This window comes from Bison bison, unplaced genomic scaffold, assembly GCF_000754665.1.
Source record: "Bison bison bison isolate TAMUID 2011002044 unplaced genomic scaffold, Bison_UMD1.0 scf7180017864354, whole genome shotgun sequence".
In the NCBI taxonomy this organism is placed as follows: Eukaryota; Metazoa; Chordata; class Mammalia; order Artiodactyla; family Bovidae; genus Bison; species Bison bison.
Window position 1 is genome coordinate 5,587,334 of NW_011494926.1, and position 26,121 is coordinate 5,613,454.

Here is a 26,121-nt window from a genome sequence, read left to right on the forward strand (position 1 = left end):
TTATATACTTTTTTAGAGTGATTTATATCATCTGTTTAAATCAGTTGGAAAATAGGGCATATGGATAAGAACATGTTCTTACTTGAAATGTGTCTCATTTTGTTACATTTTAAAGGTGAAGCTTCTGGAGAAGGAAATGGCAACCCACTCCAGTACTCTTGCTTGGAAAATCCCATGGACGGAGGAGCCTGATAGGCTATAGGCCATGGGGTCACAAAGAGTCGGACACGACTGAGCGACTTCACTTCTTCTACTTCTTCTTCTTTAGTTTATATAATATTAGTTTGAAAATGATTGATACTGTGTTACTGGAAAATAATATTTAACTCTTCTATTAGCATTAAATTAGCATATTTCTATCTGTAGTAATCATAGGATGTATTATTCTTGGTGTTTCATTGAATTGATGCTGCTTATGTTTTTTCCTGTATCCAGAGACATAATTTAAAAATATTTTTCTACCCATTTTTAATGTTTAATGCAGGGTATTTTGGTATTTAACATGACATTTTTCAAAGTTTATTACAGAGCAATAGTTTAACTTTGTCCATTGTTAGAACAATTAGTTATAGCTAAAGATCTATAGAGAATAACAAAGAAATTTAATTTAAAATGTTCAGTGTGTATATACTGTCAATTTCCTTTTCAAATATCGGTAACTCCTTAACTGTCAAATTTACTATTTTGCAATTTGTAAGCATTTTTGATATTGCTAAAGCTCAAGGAAACTGTAGTTCTGTTCTATAATAAAAGAACTAAAACTTTAAGGTATAAAATTTTATTTTCAAGCTAAACAGTAATGGGGAAAACAGTTTTTGAATTTTACTGAAATTAATTTGGCTATAAATTTTTTCTTACATAAGTAGAAATGACTGTAATCTTTGTCAGTGTATAGTGTTATGTACATAGAGGGGCTTCAGAAAGAAATCATTTTATGAGAGAATGGTTAATGTTTCAAAAATGTAACTGGGTTTAGATTCCCTTCTTTATCATCAGTGTGAAATTGAGCTTATCCTTGTGTCTGATTTTGTGTATGTGGTTACAGAAATCATACATAAAGTTGGATTTATCTTTTTAGAAAATAAAATACAGCTTACAAAATACTATTTTTATAAAGCAATGATTTTACATATATATATACACACACGTATGCATGTGTATATGTGATATAAATATATATATGATATATATGTGATATAAATGTGTATGTATATATACATACACATTTATATGTGTATATATGTGATATAAATGTGTATGTATATAAATATGTGTATCTCAGATCATAAGAATTTTTTGTTTTGTTTTTGACAACCTGTTTTCTTTGACAAAATGTAGTTAAATTAGTAATCTCTTGGTTTTATATCAAGATTAGCATGCATATTAAATCTTGAAGACCTTGTTAAACTTTAATCATTAATTTAAGACTGAGTTGGTTTTTGGTATTTTAAAAGGAAATATATTTATTTTTAATGAATATATGGTTTACTAAGCGTGAATATATGTGATGTTAAAAGATTTGTAGGAAAATTTGATTTATTCTGTTTGAAATTTCTGATTATCTATCTATTTGAGACTATTAGTAACTACCTAGTAATATTATAAGTATAAAAGATTAAAATTTGTACTTTATTAACTGTATTTAAGATACTAAAACTTGTGTGTGGAATGGTGAATAGGTTATGGTTGGGAGCGGGAAGTTAATGGAGGGGACTTGGGAGAAAAGAATGATGTCCCAAACTTTAATTTCCATGCTTTTTGGTTTGAATTACTTTTGTTCATTGTAGTGTTTTTATTTTGTGAGCTTCTCTATGCACATACAAAATGTTTCTCCTCAGGCCCCCTTGTATTTGCTGGTCCTATTTTTATGAACCACCGAGAACAGGCTCTAGCCAGACTCAGATCCCATCCAGCACAGCTAAAGCATAAGCGGGACAAGCACAAAGGTATTTGGTCTTCCTTCTCAACTAGGCGGGATGCTTTCCCAACTTCTTCCACTTATTTGAGTATTGCCTCTGGGAAAATGCACAAACCTAATTCTTCTACTTTGCTTCTCTCATTGTTATATAGCCTGAGGAGAAAGAACATGCTGAAAGTGTACTATTTGTCAATGACTGTCAATCTTATTTCACTGTATTTTTTTTTGCTAACTTTAATAAAAAGAAGACATTTTACAATGTATCTTTTTCTTTTCCATTTCTTTTCAAATTTCCTAAGGTTAAGGAAAGGTGGAAAAAATAATTACGGCTCTCTGTTTTATATACTTTATTATCTACTGTTAGATGACTGTCACCTGGCATTTTGCAATCCTTTTTTCTTTTTTTAATGCTGTTCATGTGCTTCAGAATTAACAGAATTGCTAAATTCAGTGTATAAAGTGATAATGACTTAACCTCTATGATGCTTCATTTGTTTTAATATAAAAGTTTATATATATAATACACATGATTTATTTGATATTTGAGGTTTAAAAGTGATAGATGTCAGTAAAGAGTAGACCTACTCTAGTCCTCAGAAACTCATAGGTCTCAACAAATCTTGAGTGACTGGCAATATCTTGCCGTATAATTGTTTGAGATTTGAGTTCTAGATTAATTAAAAATATTCCTAAAGCAAGATTTGTTTAAACAAGAAATTATGGGTCAACTAAGATCAGGAAAGAATTTAATGCAGGGAACTTACAAATTTATGTATAAATTCTGCCTTGAATCCTGGCATGTGAACCAGCCACTCTTGGAGTAGTACAACTTAGATTTAGTATTTTCTTAAATGCCTGAAATGAACCCTGCAAAGTAGAGCAGATTTTAAAAACACATATTCTGTGCAAGTTAATCTAAGTAATATTTTCTCTTTTTGGGGGGAGGGCTACTGAACTGTTACAGACGAATTTTATTTTTAAACTTTCACATGCAATATATTGTAATCCATTTTATTTTTATTTGCCTGTTTCAGTCTGTCAGTTTGTCACTCAAGGCAAAAACACAAAACAAAACAAACCCCTGTTTTTAGTTAAACCACAAATAAAGAACTATTCAAATTATATTCTGCAGGAAAAAAAATTGAGATTAGTTTAAATCTAATGTGATTAACCATAGTAAAATTTGTGATTCTTTTGTTTACTGGATGCTCTTAACAGTGCCATTAATATTTAAATCTAAGCAATACTATTTGGGGTATGCTATGCAAATTATTTTAGTTACTGCCAGAATTTCTGATCTCATATTTTCCACTATGCCAGTATTAGAGACGGAGAAGGCAATGGCAACCCACTCCAGTACTCTTGCCTGGAAAATCCCATGGACAGAGGAGCCTGGTAGGCTGCAGTCCTTGGGGTTGCTAAGAGTCAGATATGACTGAGCAACTTCACTTTTACTTTTCACTTTCATGCATTGGAGAAGGAAATGGCAACCCACTCCAGTGTTCTTGCCTGGAGAATCCCAGGGATGGGGGAGCCTGGTGGGCTGCCGTCTACGGGGTTGCACAGAGTCGGACACGACTGAAGTGACTTAGCATCAGTATTAGAGAAGCTTTTATCAGGTCTTTTTCTCACCAATTATATGAAAGTAGAGTTGTCCAATACTTTACCTGAGGTTCACTATTTACATTTCAATAAGCAGTTTAAAACTTTTTCAGCTCCATGTTAGTATGTTATAGACAGTCATCTTTGTGTTTTTTTTTTTTTTTCCAGAATGTAAAATAAATGCTAAAGAAGACCAAGGTTAGAGTTTTAAAACAGACTTTTTATGATGTTGCACTGATTAGCTATAGAAACTTTTCAACTTAACGGGGTTATTTTTATGAGACTGTAGCAACCTCTTTGGAAGGACTGATTTTGTAGTATTACAGTGTAGGGCCATTTTTTTTTTTTTAATCATCAGATTGTATGGTTTTATAGAGTGAAATAGTTTCATTTCTTTACCACCAAACGACTTTAAAGTGTGAGTAATATTTTATCAAATGGTGTTCCATTTTATGTGGAAGGTATTAACTTACCACTCACTGTAAACCCACAGGTTTGCTTTTTGTTGCTCCCTTTGCATTTTCTGTCCCTATCATTTAACCCCCTTGCCAGGCACTGCTTTTACTCTTGCTGCATATAGTTATAATCTTTTAATAAATTTCTTTTCCTGTGTAAATTTGTTTTTCCTCTTGGGTCTTACTCTATTTATCTTCCACTGAGAAAGTCACTGTATTAATTGCTGTGTTCTACCTTACATTTTAATTATGTTGGTGGTACAGATTGTAGGATAATAATGATTTAAATCCTGTAGACTGTGACTTTCTTGTGGGGGTGTGTGGAGGGTAAGAACTATGGATTTATTGTAAACAGGAGTGAGTTCTAAGATGGAAAGTTGGAGAGCTTCTGGCTGATTGGAGAGAATTCAGAGAAGGTCCCAGGATCTGTCAAATTTTCAGGCAGATTTTGACCAGAGGCCAGTAGTGTGTAAGACTGAATCAATACATAGAACATATAATCCATATAACATATAGTATTTAAAGAATGTAACTATAGATTATAAACAGCTGAATTAACATTTGTTTCAGCTATTCAGTGCCTTAAATAGAAAAAAAAATTTTAGTGTACTACTCTTCGTTAGGAACATTCGAATTGTTTTAGAGATAGTCTAGAAGTGACTGACATGAAAATCTGAAGGCACTCACAAAATCATCTCTGTGTTTTACACCTATTTTCTGTAGAGAAGTGGTATGGTGTAATGGAAGTATGGCCTTTGGAATTAGGCCTCAGTTTTAATCCTGTTTTTCATTTCCTACAACTGTGTGGCCATTCATAAATTTCTTAACCTCTTTGGTTGCAGTTTCCTTATCTCAAAAATAGGAATAATAATTCCAAACTGAATATGTTGATATGAAAATTAAATTGATATATATGTGTGTATATATATGTGTATATATATATATTCTTTGCAAATAAAAATTCTTCATGAATAGTAGCTTAAATTTTTCCAATTGAATTCTTTGCTTTCTCTTTTAGAATTATCTTAAAGGTACAAAATTTGAGGTTTGTTAAATGTGTGATTAGTTTATTTTATCAGAAGATTTAAGATGTCAGCCATTTGATGGTGGTAAAATATGTGACCCTTATTTTTGATCAATTTCTAAAGCTGCTCTACTATTTATTATTTTGGGCTGGCTACTTAACCACTCTAAAGCCTTGGTTTTCCCAACTGCAAAATGGAATAACGACATCTATATCATCAGATTACTAAATTGATTAGGGGGAGCAACAGTAGTGAATATTGACTGAGCACTTTTCATACATTATTGTACTTATTTCTCACAAGAACCTTGTGATGTAATGTGCCATGTTGTTATAGATGGGAAAACTAAAACTTAAAAAGATCCAATATCAAAATTTAAAAAGAAAAATTTTTTAAAAGAGAGAGAAGATCCAGCATCCAGTTTTCATAAAACTGGCAAATGAATATATAGAGCCAGGAATCCAATCCAAGTCTCTTAGGTTCCAGCGCCCAAAAACACTTATCTACTGTGCTATTTAAATTTTCAGTGTTTAGGCAGAGATACTTAGCAAATTGATATTACTACTGCTTTGCTGTTTTATTTTAGTGATTTTGTTCCAAGTACTCACTGTTTCTGTGATACATTCAGCAATATGCATGCTTATAAGATTAGCCAAAAAGTATAGATTTAAATTAAAATTAAGGGTAGAGTCTTTTAGATACTGAATCTTCTTTCCTCTGTGTGTGTACACAAATAAGCATATATAATGTATATATACATACCATATTTTAGAGACAAAACTTTACAGCTATCAGAGTTTTAATATCACATGATATATGTATGAGCATATTCACATTAGGGAAAAGATAGATGTGCTTAAATGGGCAATTATAAGAATATTTAGGCCTAACTTTCCTAAAAATCTGAGGTTTATTTTATTTCTCTTCATTAATACTTTTCTGAATAATGAATTTGAGCAGGATTAATCTTGCTAAATTTCACTTCCTAATTTTTGAATTTGCACTATACTCTTGACTGGTTAGGTATCTTTTGCTTTGATAAACTTTTGTAAATTTCTAAATTATTAGAATTGTACTTATTTTTTTAACTGACATAAAATTCCAGATACAAATATTAAAACCTCTGTCACTGCTGCTGCTAGTGATCAAGAATTTCATCCCTATTTTTTTCTTATTTCACCATCTATAATAATTGACAAATCATTTTTATAGATAAAAGTTTTGTTTAGATGAACAAAATATTTCTAGTATTATTTTTTTATTTCTAAATGAGAGTCATTACTACTCATTTAATCGCTGTGATTTTAATCAGTAAATTACTAGGCATTTTTTCCCTCTTTCCCTGATGCTGTGTCTCTATTGTGGGGTTTGTATCTATATTTAATCTCTATATTCAAGAGAGAGGGCAAAATGCCAAATTCAAAGGTGAAAGCTTTAACTAGGCATTAATAAATTTATAGAAACTGAAATTAAAGTATAGCATTGAATATAGTTAGGTCTGGCACAATTAAATGAACACAGTTTGTCTTCTATGATAAATCAGAGTTGGTTTTAATAATGAAATATTTTTTACCAGTTGAGATAAAGCTGTAAAGTTTTTATGTATCTGTCATCTTATATAAATAGTCTTTGGAAGATGCTTATTACTTTTTGGGTAGGCCCTTGTTTATACTTTACTATTCCACTATCTTTCCAGGATGAAGAGTCTTTGAACTAAAAGTATATTGCATTTTGGATAGAGTGAAACTAAATGTGATTTTTTTTTTAATCCCATACACAAGTACACATTCTTGCAGATTTAATTGGCAAACCTATATTAGATTATTTAGCAAAAGAGGAATCATTATTCTTTATCCTTTTATAGTAAAACCTCTCACTAATTCAGAATTTATGATACTTCAGATGCAGTATTTGTGATTTTTTTTTGAGTAAAAATTCAAAATAACTTCTTCCTCTGAATTTTCAGGGCCATACTTTTAAGGGGAAACCTGTCTAAAATCACTAGCTTTTCAAACCAAGGGCTCAAGAAATGAAGGATTCCTTCAGCGTGCCTTCAGCCTCTGGGTCCAGCAATTAATTCTTGTATGTTAAAGGACTTTCATGTTTATGGTACATTTTTATGTAATATAGGCCTATTTTGAATTATAATGTAGGTAACCACATTTTATTTATTGTAGCATTTAGTTTAATCTATAATCTGTTCTGCTTGAAGGTAATAAAACAATTTTTATTTAAATGTTCTGTAATTAAGACCTTTCCAGTAAGTCATATATGCCATGTGTTATTCCGAATTAGTGAGGTTTTACTGTCCTAGTGTTGTAAAGAGTTTAAAGCTTTTTAAAATGCTTAAGTCATTTAGTTATAGAAATGGAACTCGTAATTTAGGCCAGTTTTGTCTTACCTTGGATATTACTAAGATTAGAAATATTAGAGTAAGGAAAGTGTACATGAACATGAAATGATATTATTCTGTTTAGTATTCTAAAATGGGCAGTGAAAATACAGAATTATCTTAAAATGTGTGTCTGTAGATCCACACGTGTATCTGCATATTATAGACACTTACTTAGATTTACTGTATCACAAAGCAATTAACTTAGGCTAGTTGACCTGAAATTCTTTTCAGATTTACATTTATTCCATGTGTAAGGAATTTGAATCTTGATGATATAGAAGTCATATTAGTTCATCTGTAGTATTAGGCTAGGAAAGTTCAGTTACTTTTCTTATTTACACATTCCAGAGAAAGTTGTTATGTTCTGGAATGTGTTTTTAAATTTTATAGTTAAAATGCTAAAATATTTAAAGTTAATGTAGAAACCAGGGGGGAGGGAGGGTCTTAAAGCAAGTTTATGGTAGGGAATTTAAGAAGAAGGGAAGAAAGAAGGAATAAAAGCAGAGGGTCTGGTTGAGAGTTGGGGTTGGGGGCCAGAAGAAATCCACAAAGCAGACTGGCTGAGGGTCAAGGTGGGACAGATGAAATGATTGACAGGAAACCATTTAACTACAATAATTGGATAAAACTATTTGATCTTTATAAATTTTTTAAGGTTCAACTGAGTTTAGCAATACTGGTGGACAGAGTAGTCTTCCTAAGATGTGTTTGGGAAATCTAAGTGATTTGCAAGTCAGCTAGAATTTTTTTTTTTTTTTTTAATGACTAGCACTAACAGTATCACTAAATTTAAAACAGTTGTTAAATGACTTTGCATGCAGTTATTTTTTATACAAACTAAAATTTCCCATATAAACTTTTACATGTAGAATTTTGTTATTTCTATAACTCAATGACCCATTTACATCACATAACTGATTAGATTAAAAGGCTTTATCTGTAACCAGGCCTTATCTGTGTTTTTACTGATTTAGTAGTATTTTGCCAACAGAAATATATAGGTTATATTTTCAAAATGGGCTTCTTTGCAGGTAGATTCTTGATCTATCACTTCTAACAGCTACAGATCCTTCTCGCTTGTTCCTTTTAACATTTTCTCCTGTTTTTCCATAGTAAACTGATTTAAAATTTTATTTTGAAGATGAGTCATGGCTTAATTACAAATTATAACACTTGCAGATGGAAGTGGAGAACGAGGAGAAAAGGATGCAAGCAAAATCACAACATACCCTCCAGGCTCCGTGCGATTTGACTGTGAGCTCCGGGCAGTACAAGTCAGCTGTGGATTTCACCACTCAGGTAGCAGCTGGAACTTTAGGGTATAACTGCATTTTTACAATTGTGTTGAATAGCCTGTTTGTTTAGTTTAGACAAATGTAGCCTGTTAACCGTGTGTCAAAGCTATAGCGTCTCTCAAATTTATGAAAGCATATTTATTAGACAATCCTTTTTAAATCTGTGGAATGATTGTCTAGAGATCTGACTTCTTATTTGTCTTCTGATGGACTGATTTTATAATTCAAGTCATGAAATTCCTGAAGATAATTTTAAACTATAATTTTCTAATTTTTTTATAAGCTGTACATAAGCTTTGTTACTGTTCAGTGGGAAATGTGCATCCATAAATTACTTTATTGAGAGCTTTTTAAAACATAATTTTAAAACTATTTTGTACCAGTACAGTGTATTAATTTTATAAATGTAAAATTTTATCTGTTGTTAAAGCATTTGCAAAAACCATACATCTTACTTCAGCTTTATTATGCAATATTTATAAGAAAATATCAATTTTTAAATTAGAAAACTTTTTTTAAATGTAGAAAGTATTTCAGTTCCTACTAAATCATTAGTATTTGGGTTATATAGCTTAAGTTGTACTATTCAACCTTTATAAAAATAAAAAATTCTTTCTTTGTTGTTCAATATATTTCCTTATTTGGTAAGATATTGACAGATTGACATTGAAAGATATTAAAGTTCTGACAGACATACTGATGTTGTACATAATTGTGCAGAGCTCAGACCCTCTACATATATGTAATTATCCTAGATAGGAGAGGGTATTTTGTATGTAGTTACTCATTATAAAAAGACTTAACAGTTGACTCAGACCAATGTTTTATTAAATGTTAGTGTTATTAAATGGCATTTATAAGTTTAAAGTGTATGTTTTAAAAACATTATGTATTTTTATAACAACAAAAATATTTTAGAGAACTAAAATTATATTGTTTCTCATTAAATATAAATGTCTTTGCTTCTATTGCCTATTCTTAATGGCTCTACAAATTTTTAAAATTTTAAAAATAGTGAAACTTGAACTGCTTTCAGTATACTTGTGATAGAAATATAAAATGCGTATAATGAAAAAATAAAGCTCTGAAATTTGATTTCAGTGGTTTTAATGGAAAATGGCGACGTCTACACATTTGGGTACGGGCAACATGGGCAGCTCGGACATGGAGATGTCAATTCCAGGTACTTTAACATCTTGCGTGAAAGTGTTTTTTTTTCCTTCCTTTCTTTCCTTTTTTCCTTTTTTCTTTGTAAATATATATTTCTACACTTGATATAGTATTTATACTACTGTTTTGGAAAGTGTGGCCTGTAAATTATTGGTGGTTCTTGATTTTGTGCGGACAAATGATTTTATGTTTTAGGAGAAAAGTTGATTTACATTTTATACATTTAAAATGTAAGAGCAATTATGATTATCAGGAAATCACACTATATTCTTCAGATTTAATATCTTCTTAAAGGCTGTTCATGGCAATAGAAAAGACAGTGACTATTCCCAAATTGCATTGTAATAAATCAGCAAAGGATATATTCATATTCCTTGATGTTATCTATTTTTAAATTTTAGTCTAATATTAACATGATGTCATCAAAGTTTTTGAATAATTTTCAAACAAAATGGTCACTCAGAGAAACTGTTTTGAGTTATCTAGAATAGTGAAGAACTAATTGTGGTAGAGACTATTGGACATATTTTATTATTCATTCTTCCCTACCTCATTTGGTAATAAGGTTTGAGTTGATGACATAACCATGAAACTAAAGGCTTCATTTTCCCGCCTCCATTGCAGCAAGGTATGGCCGTGTGAACTACAGTGCTGTGTGCCGTTCTGGGTCACTGTTAAAGGGAGGGGGGGACACTCTTCCATTTCTCTGTCTCCCCTCCCTGCTTGCTGCCTGGAGTCCATGCCTGGTAATGGGAGCTGGAGAAGTCATCACAGCAGTCCTAAGTTAGAAACTGTGTATTGAGAATGGCAGAGCCACAAGATAGAAACAGTCTGGGTCCCTGACACCATGGAATGTCTACAACAGCTCCTTATACTTGGGTGCTTACCTGAGAGAGAAGTTCTATTTGTTTAAGTCCTGGTTTCTTGACTTTCATCACAGCAGCTGAGTCCATATCTGCTTAATACAATGAGAGTGCTTTGGGTTAGAAGTATAGAAAATTCATCTTTATTAGCTCACGTCTTCCAAGAAGATGCTAAAGCAGGATTAGATGTACAGAGGGTTTATTGATAGCAAACTGCTGTGAAAGGGAAGAGAACAGGAATCAGCCTGAGGTAGGTCTGACCCCTGTGAAAGGAAAGAGGGAAGAAGAATGGGACAGGAAGAGTTAGGTTACAGTGCATTTCTGACTGAGTTTTAGCCAGGCCAGTGGGGTGTCCTCAAGCCAAGGTGACTTTTGGAAGAGTTCGACATTGGGCAGGACGGGCCAGCTTTCATCCTTCACAGCTCAGTCACAAGCTGGTAGCTTCCCAGGGGAAGAATGGCCTCGTGGACCCAAGGAAACATCGCCTGTCAGTCACTTGTCCCCCTGCAGCAGGTGGTCTTCAGGATCTGAATGGCCCCCATGTGTGGCTGCCCATCACTGATACCAGGTTTATTTGTAAGTCTGGGAGATACAGGGCCGTTTCAGGCTAGACATGACTCACCAGTCCAGTCTGCCACAGAACCTCCTTTCTTTTTGTCTCTCTGCTCTTGCCTAATTCTTCCATGTATTCATAAGGTACCTGCCAGAATCAATTGGAACTGCATGATTTCTCACTCACATACACTGAGTCACTCCAGTCATTAAATAAAATCCAGAATTTTTACTTTATTCTGAAATGACTGCATTACTGTGGCAGGGATGATACCATTTACATAGTAAAGACCAGTGATCCTTAATCCTGGCTGCACAGTGGAGTTGCTTGGGGGACTTTAAAAATACTACACCTGGATTCTAAGTCTAGAATTTTTAAGAGGCATTTGTGGAGAGGTGGGCATTCAGAGTGGGAGATGGTGGCCACAAGGGTTGGATAGAATGCTAGCATCACTTTTTCCTTAAAAGCTCTTGATGCTCTAGTGTGCCTCCGGGATTAAGGAAACACTGTCCATCCTAGAGGGCACGGTCAGACCTATGTGCAGTGCAGCGCACACAAAATGAGGATGAAAGGAATGTCCTTAGTTGCTTTGATGAATGCTGTTAGTAATGCAAAGAGATGATTGAGGTATCATTGAGTTCAACAAGTGAAGCATACATTTGATACTTGTTAAGACATTTATAAAACCAGCACAATCTTAGTGACAAGTATTGTGCTTGGAAAGAGCAAAAAGTTTTTAACAGAATTACTTTACCAAATGTCACTGGATATGGCATTTATATATTGGGCATTGGATATCACAGAGTATCAGTGGTTTTGCAGGGTTGAGCAGTTATGTTACAGGCTTTAGAAGGCAGCAGATATTTTGTTTCACAGGTTAATGACCATCAGTCTTGCGGAGACTGAGACAGGGCTTGTAATATGTTGGGAGAAGAATTTGGAAGCTTTTTGTTCTGTTTCTCACAGAAGATTCATGACCCAGAAGAAGATTTATTATTATTACCATCATCATCATCATTTTTGCACTGTTACTTAGCTGGCAGTTATTTTGTGAGTCATGACATAACCTGGGAAAGGTGCTTTACAGTTAGACATGAGAGAGCAATCAGTCATGTGTGCAGCAAGGGGACACGTCTTCACAAATCAGACTTTGTACTTGGATGTCATTCCACAGAAAAGAGTTAACAGATAGCTGTGTTTCCTGGTCCTGACTGAGTGGGAGGGAAGTAGTGAAAATCATATCTATGATTAAATTGCAACCCTCAGGTGACTGTGCTGTGTGAAGAATGAACAGAATTAGTGCAAGACTCTGCCACCCCTCCTTGAGGTTTAATTGTTTATGAAAGGGAAGGACCTCACGTCAGCTTTTCAAATGAAGAGGGTACCTAAAAACATTGCCTCCTGGTCCTGATTATCACCCACCGAGCACTATACCTTGCCTTGCAGTGACTTGCTCAGGCGACAGTATCTTAGCAATATGCTAAGTATTTTTAATAGTTTGACTATATCTTCATGAACTAGGATAGCTTTTAATGTTGAAGTTTAAATAATTAGGGTTTTTTAAGGAGATTAAACTCTGGTGGGATTTGTCTTAACTGCCCAAAGTTGTTCTTTCCCAACATGTAAATTTTCACTCCTGGTTCTGTTGATTGAGTTGTCACTGGAAGGCTGATTCCATGCGCTGTGGGGAGTGTCAAGCTGGGGCATGCAATGAAATATGGCCTAAAAGTTGTACCTGGTGGATTAAACGAAAAGCAGTCAAAACCATATGTGCTGTAAACGTTCTAGTTACTCTGTTTGTCTGGATCTGTGTGGGGTTTGGAAGGCAGGAGTCAGGAACTGTTACAGATTCCAAAAGGAGTTGGCCATGTGTATGGAGGGAACAACGCCTCAATAGTATACCTATTAACTAACTTACCACAAAGCAAACCATTTATAAATATTTTGTTGAAAGAGAGTTGGAAGGTGTTTTTTTTTTAAAGTTTCTTGTAATCAAGTGTTTTTAACTGAAATTTATTGTATAGCACACATTAGTAATGTGTGATGAATGTAAGATAAATATTGTAGTGTGCATGTGCTGAAGGTAGAAACACGTTATTGGTGTTCTCTTTATTTCATGTGTTATCCTGCCAGAATCACCGAGCCTGGTTTTGTCACTTGGTGCCAGTGTGACCTTGGCCAAATTAGTTAACTGTTTTGTGGCTCAGTTTCTTCCTCTTAAATGGGAATAGATATTTCTCTCAGAAGGTTGTTGTGAGAATACAGGGAGATAATACGTGTTGTTTTCTTAGCACAAGCGCCTAGCTCATAGTAAATGCTCAATAAATGTTGGCTGTTACTGTTGCTGGTTTTAAAAGGGATTGTCGAAAAGCTTCTGAGGATTTTTATGCATTCACTCATGACTCAGCCCTCTTTTTTGTTTTTTTTTTATATTCTTCAGTATACTTCTAAATCTCTGAATTACAAATTCTTTTACAATTTTCTGTAAACTTAAACCTGGATGTTGGGAAAGAGACTGTATAATTTAGATGCCTTTATTCTTTTTTTTTCCAGTAGAATCTTGATACTTCTAATGTTTTTGAGTTTCATCTTTTCCTTGCTTTAATAAATCCTCCTTCTGTGTTAGTATGCTGCACATCATGGTGTCTGGAACCATTTAGACGAGGTTTAGGTCTTTGTTTCATCTCTTACCAACTAGGTAACTGTAATTTACTAAGCCTTAGTTTAAATAATCCCATAGGATTGTTAAAGAATTAATATAGTGTCTGCAAAATGCCTGGTATGCATACACATAACAGACATAATTTTTGTTTCCAGTTCTTCCTCTGTTTACCAAATAATTTAATAAATGGACTCTAGTATCATGAAAGAGTTTATTAGAAGAAATGCCACCAACTTTGGGAGAATCCTTTTTAAAGCACATCAGATGTATACATAGAATTATTTTGATAATCAGTGATATATTTTATATGAAAATGCCACATAAACTGCAAATAGATCAACAGTTACAGGAACTTTCCCAATAATTCTTTGTTTGAATCAAACCGGACATTTCTGTGAGGGCTTTGGTGGTGGTTTAGTTGCTCAGTCATGTCCAACTCCAGCAGCCTTGTGCACTGTTGCCTGCCAGCCTCCTCTGTCCGTGAGATTTCCCAGGCAGGAATTCCACAGTGGGTTGCCATTTCCTACTCCAGAGGATCTTCCCAACCCAGGGATAGAACCCAAGTCTCCTGCACTGTAGGTGGTCTCCTGCATTAAGGGCAGATTCTTTACTGACAGCCACCAGGGAAGCCCTATAGTTCACCACACTGTCCTTTGGCATGGTAATTGATTATTGTGAAAGCTCATGGTACCTCAGATTTGAGAACAACTCAGTCTAGCCATTCTATTGTGTCCTCAGGTAGAAACGACTACTCCTTGGAGGCAGAGCCATTCTGCTTTCCTCCGCTTTTGTTACTACACATCTTGCTGTTAGTCCCCGCCTGCCATTCTTTGAAAATGTAGTTTTCACAGTGTTTTCCCAATCTGAGTCCTACCATGCTCCTGAATGGTCCTGTACAATACAGTCACCTTGACACCTTAGTTAGATCTAGTGAACCTTACTTCCATATTCATGGAGGTCATTCCCAGGACCCACAATGGATAGCTCTAACTCAGAATATTTCATTTTAAACAACACATAATCTGATGACAAATTTTTCTTCTGTTACTTAGCATTGCTTTACTTGGTGTTTGATTGTATCAGTACTCATTCTCTGCAGCCCTCTACTTTTTTTTTAGTCTCTAGTATCACTTAACAGCTGAAGTCTGAGATTGTCATTTATCTTCTTCACCCTTACCCTTACCAGTATCCTCAGTTTTCTCACCCTCTTGATCTTGATGCTAAGGTGTGACAAAATTTCAAGCATGAATCAGTCTACTTTTATTTTCTGTGTCTAGCTTGGACTTCTGGAAGAAAAGGAAATCACTGTACTTAAACAGATTGTTATGATTTATAGATTCAGTCAGTCCTTCTGCAGTAGGCAGTGATCCCTCTGTTTTCTAGTTTTGAGCTATTTGATTTAAGCCCTTTCAAGAATGTGATGAAGGATATGGGCTGTCTCTTCAGAAAAACAGACATAAGGATATACACTTAAAAGTTGGCTTATAAAATTAAAAGTTTCACAAATCTCTTGAAGCTTACTCTTAGAATTCCTGTAAGTCATTTGGATCTGGGTTAAAAACTTCTGGTCTAGGTTTCTCTTTCTTCCATTCACCATGATACCCTTTGCATAATCTTCAAATCTTCTCACTCATTTCTTCTTGCTCTTAGCCCTTGACCTCTATTCCTGTCACAGCAAAAATGAAAACATTAGATGGGGAGTTCTTCAGCCCAGCGACTCTACAAACCTGCCTGCGTCCATACTTCCTCTTCGCTCCTTCTTCACATTACACTGAAAGGGGGCCTGCTCATGTCCCCACCCTGAGGCCTTTCTGCCTTTTCCTTGGGGATCTGATTCTGTTTCTTGTCTCCTCTCTGAACCGTATCCCCTGTCTTTACTCTCTCTTTCAACTTATGCAAGTTCTTAAAAAGGACAGAGCTTCCCCTTCAGCTCTTTTTCCCTCTAGCTGTTGGTTCCCATTCCTGCTGAGATTTTGAAGGGATTTTGTGTAGTCTCTGACCCCTCTGTGGGTGCCTCCTTTGCTGCATAGTGTCTCACCTACCTCTACCAAAGACTTCCTTCTTGCAAAATTGAGTGGTCATTTGTCTCTGGCTCTGAGGCATTCAGCGTGTACAGTATTTCTCTTTTCTTGAAATGACTCTCTCCACAGCACATTTTCCCAGAGTTCATTCTTTGTTATGTCCTAGATTTCTGTGAGCTCTTCTTCCTTTGTTCCTACCTAAATTATAGAAGAAACTTGCAGTGAAAACTATCTCTTTTCTCTCCTTGTCTTCCTAGATCTTATTCTCTGTCTTAAGTGAATGTTGCTACCATCTACCTGTTACTTAAGCAGAAAATCTTCTTTGCACCACCCACCCCCACCTCCATCAGCCATTTCCAGAGTCTAGTCAGTTCTGTTCCTTACAGAGCTGTCGAAACATTCCTTTCAGTTCACGCTGTTCCTAGCTCAGGTCTTCACTATAACTCATCCAGATTATCGCAACATTTTAACTAGGTTTCCAGCTGCTAGTCTTGCCTCTTCCCAATTCATTTTTCATTGCAGCCTGAATAACCATTTAAAAATATATGTAATTTTAAAAATTTTAAAGTGTTACAGCATCTCAAAAACAGAGCTCTCCTATTATGTGTGGACTTTTTCTACAGTGATGATTATTCTTATACATAATGATTATTGAAAGTGGTTAATAAAGGATAAATAAGGTGATATAAGGGTGATTATAAGAACAGATATGACAAACCCAAGGATGCCATCTGTCATAATAGTTACCGTTTATTAATTACTAACTGTGTACCAATCACTGAGCCAAGCACTTGGCATATATGAGCTTCTTTTTTGTACATAGGAACCCTATGGGGTAAACACAGTTTAGTTTTATCTCCATGTAAAAGAAGAGAAAACTGAAATACAAAAAGGATGAGTAACTTGTTGAGAGTCATGGTATGTTGCTGCTGCGTGGTGGAGCCGGGACTCACACCCAGGCAGTCTGCTTTAGGGTCTGAGCCTGCAGCCGCTGCTGTGGTGCCTCTCATGATATGGTGTTCTGACTCATGAGATACTCTGTATGCTAAAATCTAAAATTAAAGTGCAGTGGAAAAAGGTAGAAAAGAAGATGACAAGTTAATTGACAATTCAGTGGGAAAAGGGTAAAAAGGAAGACATAAAACTGTTTTGTGTGGTCCTTGGATTGTATTCCGGGTAAATCAATGCATGATTTTTGTTTTATTTAACAAATATTTGTAGAGCTGTCTGACTTACCATTCACTTTATAAGTTAACATTTTTTTTTCTTTTAAAACAAACGTAGGTATAGTCTTTCAGAAAAAATAATAATTCTTTGTCCATAGAGTAGTAGTAAATTCAGGAAATCTTTTTATGAATCTCCATCATGTCAGTGATTATGTCTTTCTCATCTTTGTATACCTAATATGAAGACTGGAGATAGGCGTAATATAGTACCGAAGTAAGTGTTTGATGAATATTCTTATTAGTGCCTTTTATCTCTTCTATTTTTTTATTGCATTGTTTATTGATCTTTATTTCAGTTGGGTCTTGAGAGAAATTGACTAAATTTTTTTTTTTTTTTTTAACCTAGGGGATGTCCCACTCTTGTTCAAGCATTGCCAGGCCCTAGCACACAAGTTACCGCAGGCAGTAACCACACGGCAGCGCTTTTAATGGATGGACAGGTCTTCACATTTGGAAGCTTTTCTGTAAGGAACTTTTTAAGCATTGATAATGTTGCATTGTACCATTGCCTTGCAATTTGTCTACATTAGCTATTCTTTCTGGTTTTCGGTGAAATTCTTGTATTATTATTTCACATGCATATTTCCTGTCTCCATATCCAACGTACACAAAACTGGAAAGAACTTTGCTTTGAAATTAGTTTCTTCTCCAGTGTAGCATTAGAATTTATTAAATTTAACAGCTGTGTTAGATTTGGACATGTTTTATTCCAAATCAGAGTCTATTAAGCATTCAGTAGAGCTTATTTCTGTCATTGAAAGCTTCTTTCCCAACTAGCTTGTAAAGAATCATTTTTTTTCTTAACTTGTGGAATTATTTCTATTTTAGAACTTTTTAAAGGCCCAGTTTTCTTGTTAGATTTTTTTAGAATTATAGTTTACTTTTTCCTCTTCCTCTCAACTTCTGTCTGGCCTGTTTGTTTTGCTCTTTCTCTTTTTTCAAAACTAGAAAATAATCTTGAGAATTTTATATAGTTTGGGCATAGGAGAAGTCAAGGAAAAGCTTAATAATACTGTGCTAATAAACCTATACCATCTGTGATATTGGTAACTCTTCAGAACTCTATAACCTAAGTCTCTGGAATGCAGTTTGCAACTCTTGATTTTTTTTTTTTTAATGTAAATCTGAACTTTAAAAATCTATTATTTGGAAGTGATTTTAAGCTTATAGAAAGATTGTCAAAAATAAGAGTAATGTATAAAATGCCCGTATACTCTTGAATCAGCTTCACCTGTTGGTAGCATTTTGATCTGTTTGCTTTACTGTTTGTATACTCATGCTCTCATTCTCTCTCGCACACTCTGTATGTGTGTGTGTGTAAAACTTTTTTTTTTTTTCTTGAGTCCTTTAAGAATAACTTGTATGCATCATGATCCTTTACTCTTAAATAGTTTTGTGTTTTGTCAGTTGATCTGGTAATTCCTTTTTGACACTTTTTTCCCCTCTCCAATCTAGGATCAGGCTTTGTATTTATTTCTTGTGACTCTTTAGTCTCCTTTAGTCTGTTAACATTTTCACACCTTTTCTGTGTTTATTATGACATTGACATTTTTGAAGAATGTGGTACTTTTTTTTTTTTTCCCAGGAAGACGTTCCTCATTTTTGTTTGTCTAATACTTCCTCGGGCTTAGATGCAGGTGGTGCATTCCAGACCAAAACAGCATATGAGTGGTGTCGAGTCCTTCTCAGGGCATCACAGCCACCTGAGGGCACAGAAGGCCCGCCTGCCCCTCACTGGTGATGGAAGTTTTGATCACCTACAGGATTTTGTTTGGTATCACTACTGCATAGTTAGAATTTTTTCCCTTAAAACTAATAAGCAGTCTTTGAATTGACACTGTTACGTTTTAAGATACCTGCTTCCAAATTTCCCTCTAGATTTAGCATCTGTTGATTCTTCTTGCCTGAACCAGTCTTTACTATAGTGGTTGCAAAAATGATGATTTCTCCAACCACAGCACCCCCTCACATTCACCTATCAGCCCTTTGGGTTTTAGTGTAAGCAGAAGTCCATTTAATATTTGTTTGTCATCTTATTATTGGTATAGACATGCATATTTCTTTTTTATTCATTGCTGTACTCAGTTTATCATTCGAATGTTTAGATTGGCTCAGATTTCACCAGTGGGAGATCCTTCATGCCGGCTCCCGTGTTCCGATAACATGCCTCTTTTATTTATTATTTTTTTTAGTACTACCTTACTTCCTGGCGTAACAAGTTGTTCCAGGCTTATCTGTTTGAGTCCTAGAATCAGCTATTGCTCTGAAAACCGAGGTTGCTTTTAGCGGGGAGCACTACCAGACAGCAGCCGAGCACTAAGTGCACTCACTGCATCGCCAGTGCTCATGTATGTGCATACAGACATACGTCTGTATGTGTATTCTAGAAATCAGAAGTCCACACTGGTACCTCCAGCCCATTCCCCTAGGATTCTTTCTTACCTTGCCCCATTTCATATTTATGTCCCTTCTTCCTGGCTCCCAACAATATCAGTGTATTTATTTCTCATTTACTTAGTCCTAAAATATGTCTAAAATAGTTTTATATTTGCTTCTCCCACACTACTGTAAAAACAAACTCCCTAAAAAGCGTTCAGCATTTGTCACTCTTGCTCCTACCCCACCCCGCTCCCCCGCCCCACCTTGTCCTACCCCAGGACTGAGAGTATACAGTCAAATACTGTGTTCATGAGGTACTGTGTTCTTAAGTTACTGTGTTCATAAGGTACTTGGTTCTTTCTCCCCATACCCTTTCAGTGGGGTTATGTTATTCTTTTGCAATAGAGTTGGGTTCGTTTGTTTTCCTTTTCTATTTCTTTCAACTTTATTTAATGTGGATGAAAGTAGGTAGAGCTAGTAGATTCTTTGTGAAAAGTGACAACAGTCAAGGATCACCTTCCTTCCCTTGTTCCTGAAAACAGGACCTTTTACCTGGTCCCTTTTGTCTCACCCTATCCTGGGACAGGGGTTCATCTCCTTAGAGTGAGTAAGATCTGATCTCAGGGAGGGGGAGAAGGGGGGTGACCTTTAGGCATGGAGATAACTTAGCCTTGAACAATGAGTGAGGCTCCCCAGGAATGCCCAAGGTATGGCAGAAAAGAGATGGATGAAAGGAGTGTCGCTGAGTCAGATTCCTCCTCTGCCTCTCGTAACTGTCTTCCCAGCCTTTCTAGAGGTCATTGGTTTAATTGCTGACCTCTAGCGTGTCCTCCCAACTTGGAGCTCTCAGACTTCCATGCAGAGTGGTCTGTGATCCAGTGCACCATTTCAGTTTGCTTTTAAGTTTAAGGATCCCTCCTCACACATCCTTAGATGTAGTTTTAGTTTTTGAATGTGTAGAACTTAACATGTTTCCACAAGATAAGTTGTGAAAAAATGGTGTTCTCACCCTAGTGTATTCCCTCCCTCATCTCTGGCACCCTACTCCCCTTCACACCATGCTTGTTGGTTATGAAGATCATTGTTTTCCAGTTTCTCCTTCCTGTGTTTATTATTTTAAAGATTAATAAATAAGCACACACACTATCTGTATCTGCATTGACATAGATAAAAATATAGTATGTGTGTATATGTATATACACATATATATGTAATTATTTCTCCGTTTTTATTTTTCAAAGTGTAGCATTTTATATATACTCTTCTGTACATTGTCTTTTCACTTTACTGTATCTTCTAGAAGTCATTCCTTCTCAGTTCATAGAGATCTTCATAATTCATATTTTACATCTGCATAGTATATTGTGTGTGTGTGTGTGTATATACACATAGTAGTTTAATCAATTTCTTATGCTTAGACAGTTAAGTACTTTCTAATATTTTGCAACAACAGCAATGAATATTGTTAGAGGTGTATCTCTGAGATAAATTTTTTGAAGTAAGATTGTTGGGTTGAAGGCTAACACCTGGGTTGGGTTGAAGGCTAACACCTGGGTAGTTTTGTGAGATAGTTTTCCCTCTATTTTGTGTTCTCACCAGCAGTCCGTGAGAGTGCCTCTTTCTCCACGGCTTTGCTAGCAGAATGTGTTGTTTGTCATACCTTTTCATTTGTGTCAGTCTGATGGGTGAGAAATGGCCCTGCATACTTTCAAGGCTTTTTCCTGTGGCTGGTGCTCAGAACCCTCAAGTTCTTGCCATATGTAGCATTTTCACATCAAGGTTTGGGTTTTCCCCTTGGGGGAATTATTTTGTCAGCTCTTCTCTTCTGTTCTCCTTCTGAAGCCTTTTGTGCCTTGCACTCCCCGCTCAGCGCCCCCCACCCCTCGCTCGCCGCCGCCCCGTCACCCGCCCCAGCACCTCCTCCTCAGCCCTGGCCCCCCAGGGCTTGTAGAGGCAGGTGGGTGAAGAAAACTTTGGTTTTTTCCTCTGGTTTCAGGTAACTTAAAAGTTGTAAGATCCACTATTTCCTAATACTGCTGAAGGCTTGAATCACGTGTGGTTTTCTTTGCTCTGTGTTGGTTTTATGTTGTTTTGGAAGGAATGTGAATGGTAATACTTAGAATCAGACAGTCATTATTGTCCCCTAGCCCCAGAAGCCCTAGGTGTGAACCTCTGTGTGTTTAAATATGGCTTATCTATAACCATGTTTTGAATCCCATGGGGCTGTCCTGGCACCTGCCGTATTTTTAGACTGCTTTTCTTCGAATTAGTTGGTTGACAGTAGGGGAATAGATATTTATGTCAGGAGTCAATGAAAAATATAATTTCTTTTCCTCCAGAAGTATAATAAATATCTCAATATGATGGACACGTTTCTTATGCTGCTGTTTTGTCAAAAATAAGGATAGACTTTGAAAGAAGCTGAGCATAAACATTGAAATTTCTTGGCTTCTTCTCTGATCATGTGCTGCTTCTCTGATCATGAACCTCTGTTCATTCCACCCAGAGATTGAAGCTCTTTTGCTTTTGCAGTTTGTGGCTCTGTTTTCTTGGTGTGGTGTTGAAGGCATGGTAGGACTCTTTAGAAACCTCGTAGTTGGGAGAGAATTCAGCCACAGCATTTGCAGTGCTCCAGGCTCCCTGGGTCTTTGGCGGGGGCAGGGGGGGTGGTTTGCTGTGGTTTCTCATTCTCATTACTTGTAGTGAACCCTGGCTGCTGTGGTGCAGCACTGTCTGCCATCCAGGGGGCGTTGGAAAGGGTAATGCTAACAGAGAGAGAGTGTCAGATAGAGCTTCTGAGCTGGGGGGTAGATGGATATTTACCAGTCCAACATTCGCGTTCATTTACAGCTACCAGCTTAATATTGAGAAACTTCCCTGTTACTCTTCCCTAACCTATGGACAGCCATACTTTTAAAGTGAGTCAACAGTTACTTAAGACAGCATAATGATTCTTCTCTTTATCTTGAAACATGAATGAAGTAACTTACTAACACATGATCATGTGTGAAAAGATGTAATTTCCTAATTGTATTCACAGTTGCAGTATTCATTATTTTTTATCTTTTATCTAAAAATTTTTTCTCTTGAGTTCAATACTAACATTTTGTTGGACTGTCAACTTAAAATATCAAAGTGGTTTTTTAAATGAATGATTTGTATTACTACTTTTTAAATACATTGTATATTTATTATATGTTTCACTTAGATGTTAAAGACAGTACAGTATTTCAGGGAGATTCCTTACGTGGAAAAATATTTCAACTTTATAATTTTTTTTAATATATTCTTTGTGGTTTATTAATATTAAGGGGAGAATGCCTAAGAATAATATAAATTACTTCTTTATCCAAGTTTGGTCCAAATTTCATGTGAATTTCATTTATTTAAAGAAAGAAACAGCCAACAATTGATGAAGAATAATGTCTCAGAGCTATTTTTGTCTAATGTTTCTTTAACTTTATGGAAAATTATAAATTATTTAGTCATGTTGTTAATGTGATTTATTTAATCTTTTAGAAAGGACAACTGGGCAGACCAATTTTGGATGTGCCATATTGGAATGCAAAACCAGCTCCCATGCCTAACATTGGATCAAAATACGGAAGAAAAGCTACCTGGATAGGTGCAAGTGGGGACCAGACTTTCCTACGAATTGATGAAGCGCTTATTAATTCTCATGTGCTTGCTACATCAGAAATTTTTGCCAGTAAACACATTATAGGTAATACCCCTCACCAAAACAAATCTCCCTTTGAAAGATCCTTGAAAGCAAATGGTTCATCTTTCCCTATTATGACATATTGTCCTGTAGCTTTTTGTTTTCTTTCTGTTTGAAGAAGTTTAAAAGAAGCTTTTAAGTGTCTGTGTTTATATGTATGTATGCACTGAAAGAATGGAATTATTAGGAGACCAGTTTATAAACTAGAGAGTGTTGGAAATATGAGCCTAATTGTATGGTATAAAACCTGTATTAGAGGGAGTTTTCTGTATTGGTTCTTGATAAATAAATGATAGAATTTTGCTATGGAAGATTACATAAATCAGACTTTAAAGTTTCATTGAGACCAAGGTGTTAATTTATACTTGTGTCTATGGTATCATGAATAATTATATAATAGGGTGGTCTAGTATGGAAATTAAGAGCATGTGTTGTGGATTTAGACAGCCTGAGGTTTTAGTCCACATTCTGCTATTTAAAGGTTTTTAGTTACCTAACCCCTAAGTCTTAGTTCAGTTTCTTCATCTATTAAGTGGAGATAGTAATAATACTTAGCTTACAGGAAATGCTTATAAGTTGGGGGAATATGAAAAGGTAGTGCATCTTTAAAATACATAATTTTTTTTCCCCAAGGCTTGGTACCTGCTTCTATATCAGAGCCTCCTCCATTTAAGTGTCTTCTGATAAATAAAGTGGATGGGAGCTGTAAAACTTTTAATGACTCTGAACAAGAGGACCTGCAAGGATTTGGTGTGTGTCTTGATCCTGTGTATGATGTCATTTGGAGGTAAGCGTCTCCATTTTTAAAACAGACTAATAAGTATGTTTTGATCAAATTATACTTTCGTGGAATATGAAAGCCATGTACAGGCAGACTTTTCATCGATGAGAACTCTCTTGTTCAACTGTTAGCTACACTACTATCGCAGCGCCTCTCTGGGACCTCTCCAGTATAGTGCAGCAGTTAAAAGCATGCACTCTGAGCCAGACTGCCTAGGTTTATCCCACTTGCACACTTTGCTTTCTTTGTCACTATGGAGAGGTTACTTTGACTATGCGTGCCTTACTTTTCTCATTTATAAAATAGGGATAATAATGGGATCTCATAGGCTATCATGAGAATTGAAGAACTTAGGGCAGAGGCACGTAGTAAAGTGCTATGAAGACTCTGTCACTGTCATTATCATAAGCAGTTTCACGTTCAAGAGCTCTCTTGTTCATTATTTTTAGTCTGTCAGCAGTCTTATCTGTATTATACAGAATTCACTCTGTTTCTTAGTTCTGTAAATATCTAATTATTACCAACTGTGTAGATGAAATTATGCCAAAGACAGTACAGAATAAATAAAACCAATGAACCTTGCCCTTTAGGAATGTACGTAACAAAATTCCCATATTGGTAGAGAAATACACCGGTTTATCAAACTCTGGGAATTTTAAAAATGTACAGATGGATACAGGTACACAAGCAATCCAATAAATTATATTGCATTTGTTTAAAATTTACTATGGTGCTTTATATACATTAGTCAAGGAAGGAGTTATCCCAGATTTCTAGCTTTGATGACTAATAAGGGAGTCATGCCTTTACCAGAGTGGCACATCACAGGACTTTCTTTTTCTTCTCCCTTGAGCTGTTTATTCGGCCAGCCTTAGTTGGCAGGAGAAGACTTTCTCTGTCTTCTTTCTTCTGCCCATTCCGAGTTTCCTTTCTACCAGCCAGCCAGGTCTTAAAAGGCCTGTTTTCTATCAGTTGTGAGTCATGATTCCAAGTGAAGGAGTTACAGTGCTCCCAGGTTGCTGACAAGCTTATTCTCTCATTTGGGCAGTTTGTGAGGCAGCTTGGAGGCCAGAATTGAATTGAGTAGTGCTTTTAGATTCCCTAGCAGCGATATACAGGATGGATTAGGTAACAAGAGACTAGGGGTGAGTAGTCTTAAAGTGATTCTTGTGATGACATGAGATCCTGTGAACCAGAATTAGAGTGATCACAGTGAAATAAATGGCAGGGATAGAGAAGCAAATGATGTAAAGATGGATTTTGTGTTCAATTATTTACTGATTAGAAGTCTGTACAAGAGAGTTACCAAAGAGCAAGCTCTGGTTTGGACCCTAGGTTTAAATTGATGTTTTATTTTCCATGATCCTTATAATATGTTTTAGTTTTAAACAAAGTAATTTGCATTAATAGAATAAAATGAAAGCTGGCAGTATGGAATTTGTTTCTGGATACATTTGATAGATTAGAAATGCATTCTCTAACTGGGAAATAATGGTAGGAGTAGGCTCTAATGATATAACTAGAGTCGTTTCCCTGGAGCCTTAACAGAACTGCAACGTGTGGTACGTGGTTAGGTGAACCTTGCCTTTTCCACATATGGTGGTAGCAGGGGGACAGGTGATCTCAGATGCCTGGCCAGGTCTCTGATCATTTACTCCCTTATTCCAAAACAGAGATTAAAACATGAAGAGCAGTCTCCTCTTATGTTTCAGTAAAACAGCTGGAGGTTGGAGAGCTCCTTCATTGTGCTGACTTCTGACAGCTTTGTGTCCTCTGTGCTTTTCAGTAGGTACTTGCATTTTTCTCCATCACAGACGCTGCAGATTCAGTGTTAGCTTACTTTACTTTCCTTCCTGTCTGAGCCTGCGTCTTTTTGTATTCTTAACAATAACTTCTCCTGAATAATTAGAAACGTCATGCCTGTAAAGAGCAGATGAATGTTAGTAGCAGTTTTACTTTTCATTTCAAAATTTACAGAACTGACACATGAATCTGTGTTGCTAGTTTTTTAAAAGACAAAGCAAATATACAAACAGTAAGAATGATGTGGTCCAT

The 26,121-nt window shown here is 35.6% G+C and overlaps 1 protein-coding gene across 1 annotated transcript in view; it reads left to right on the plus strand.

The window, feature by feature from the left end:
• MYCBP2 (MYC binding protein 2, E3 ubiquitin protein ligase) overlaps nt 1–26,121 on the plus strand; it is a 269,123-nt gene that overhangs the window by 101,173 nt on the left and 141,829 nt on the right. The window contains exons 18-23 of the mRNA XM_010855138.1: nt 1,839–1,946; nt 8,575–8,694; nt 9,792–9,873; nt 17,532–17,649; nt 23,084–23,288; nt 23,919–24,072. Coding sequence (XP_010853440.1) covers nt 1,839–1,946; nt 8,575–8,694; nt 9,792–9,873; nt 17,532–17,649; nt 23,084–23,288; nt 23,919–24,072 — 787 coding nt within the window. The remainder of the gene's footprint in view (nt 1–1,838; nt 1,947–8,574; nt 8,695–9,791; nt 9,874–17,531; nt 17,650–23,083; nt 23,289–23,918; nt 24,073–26,121) is intronic.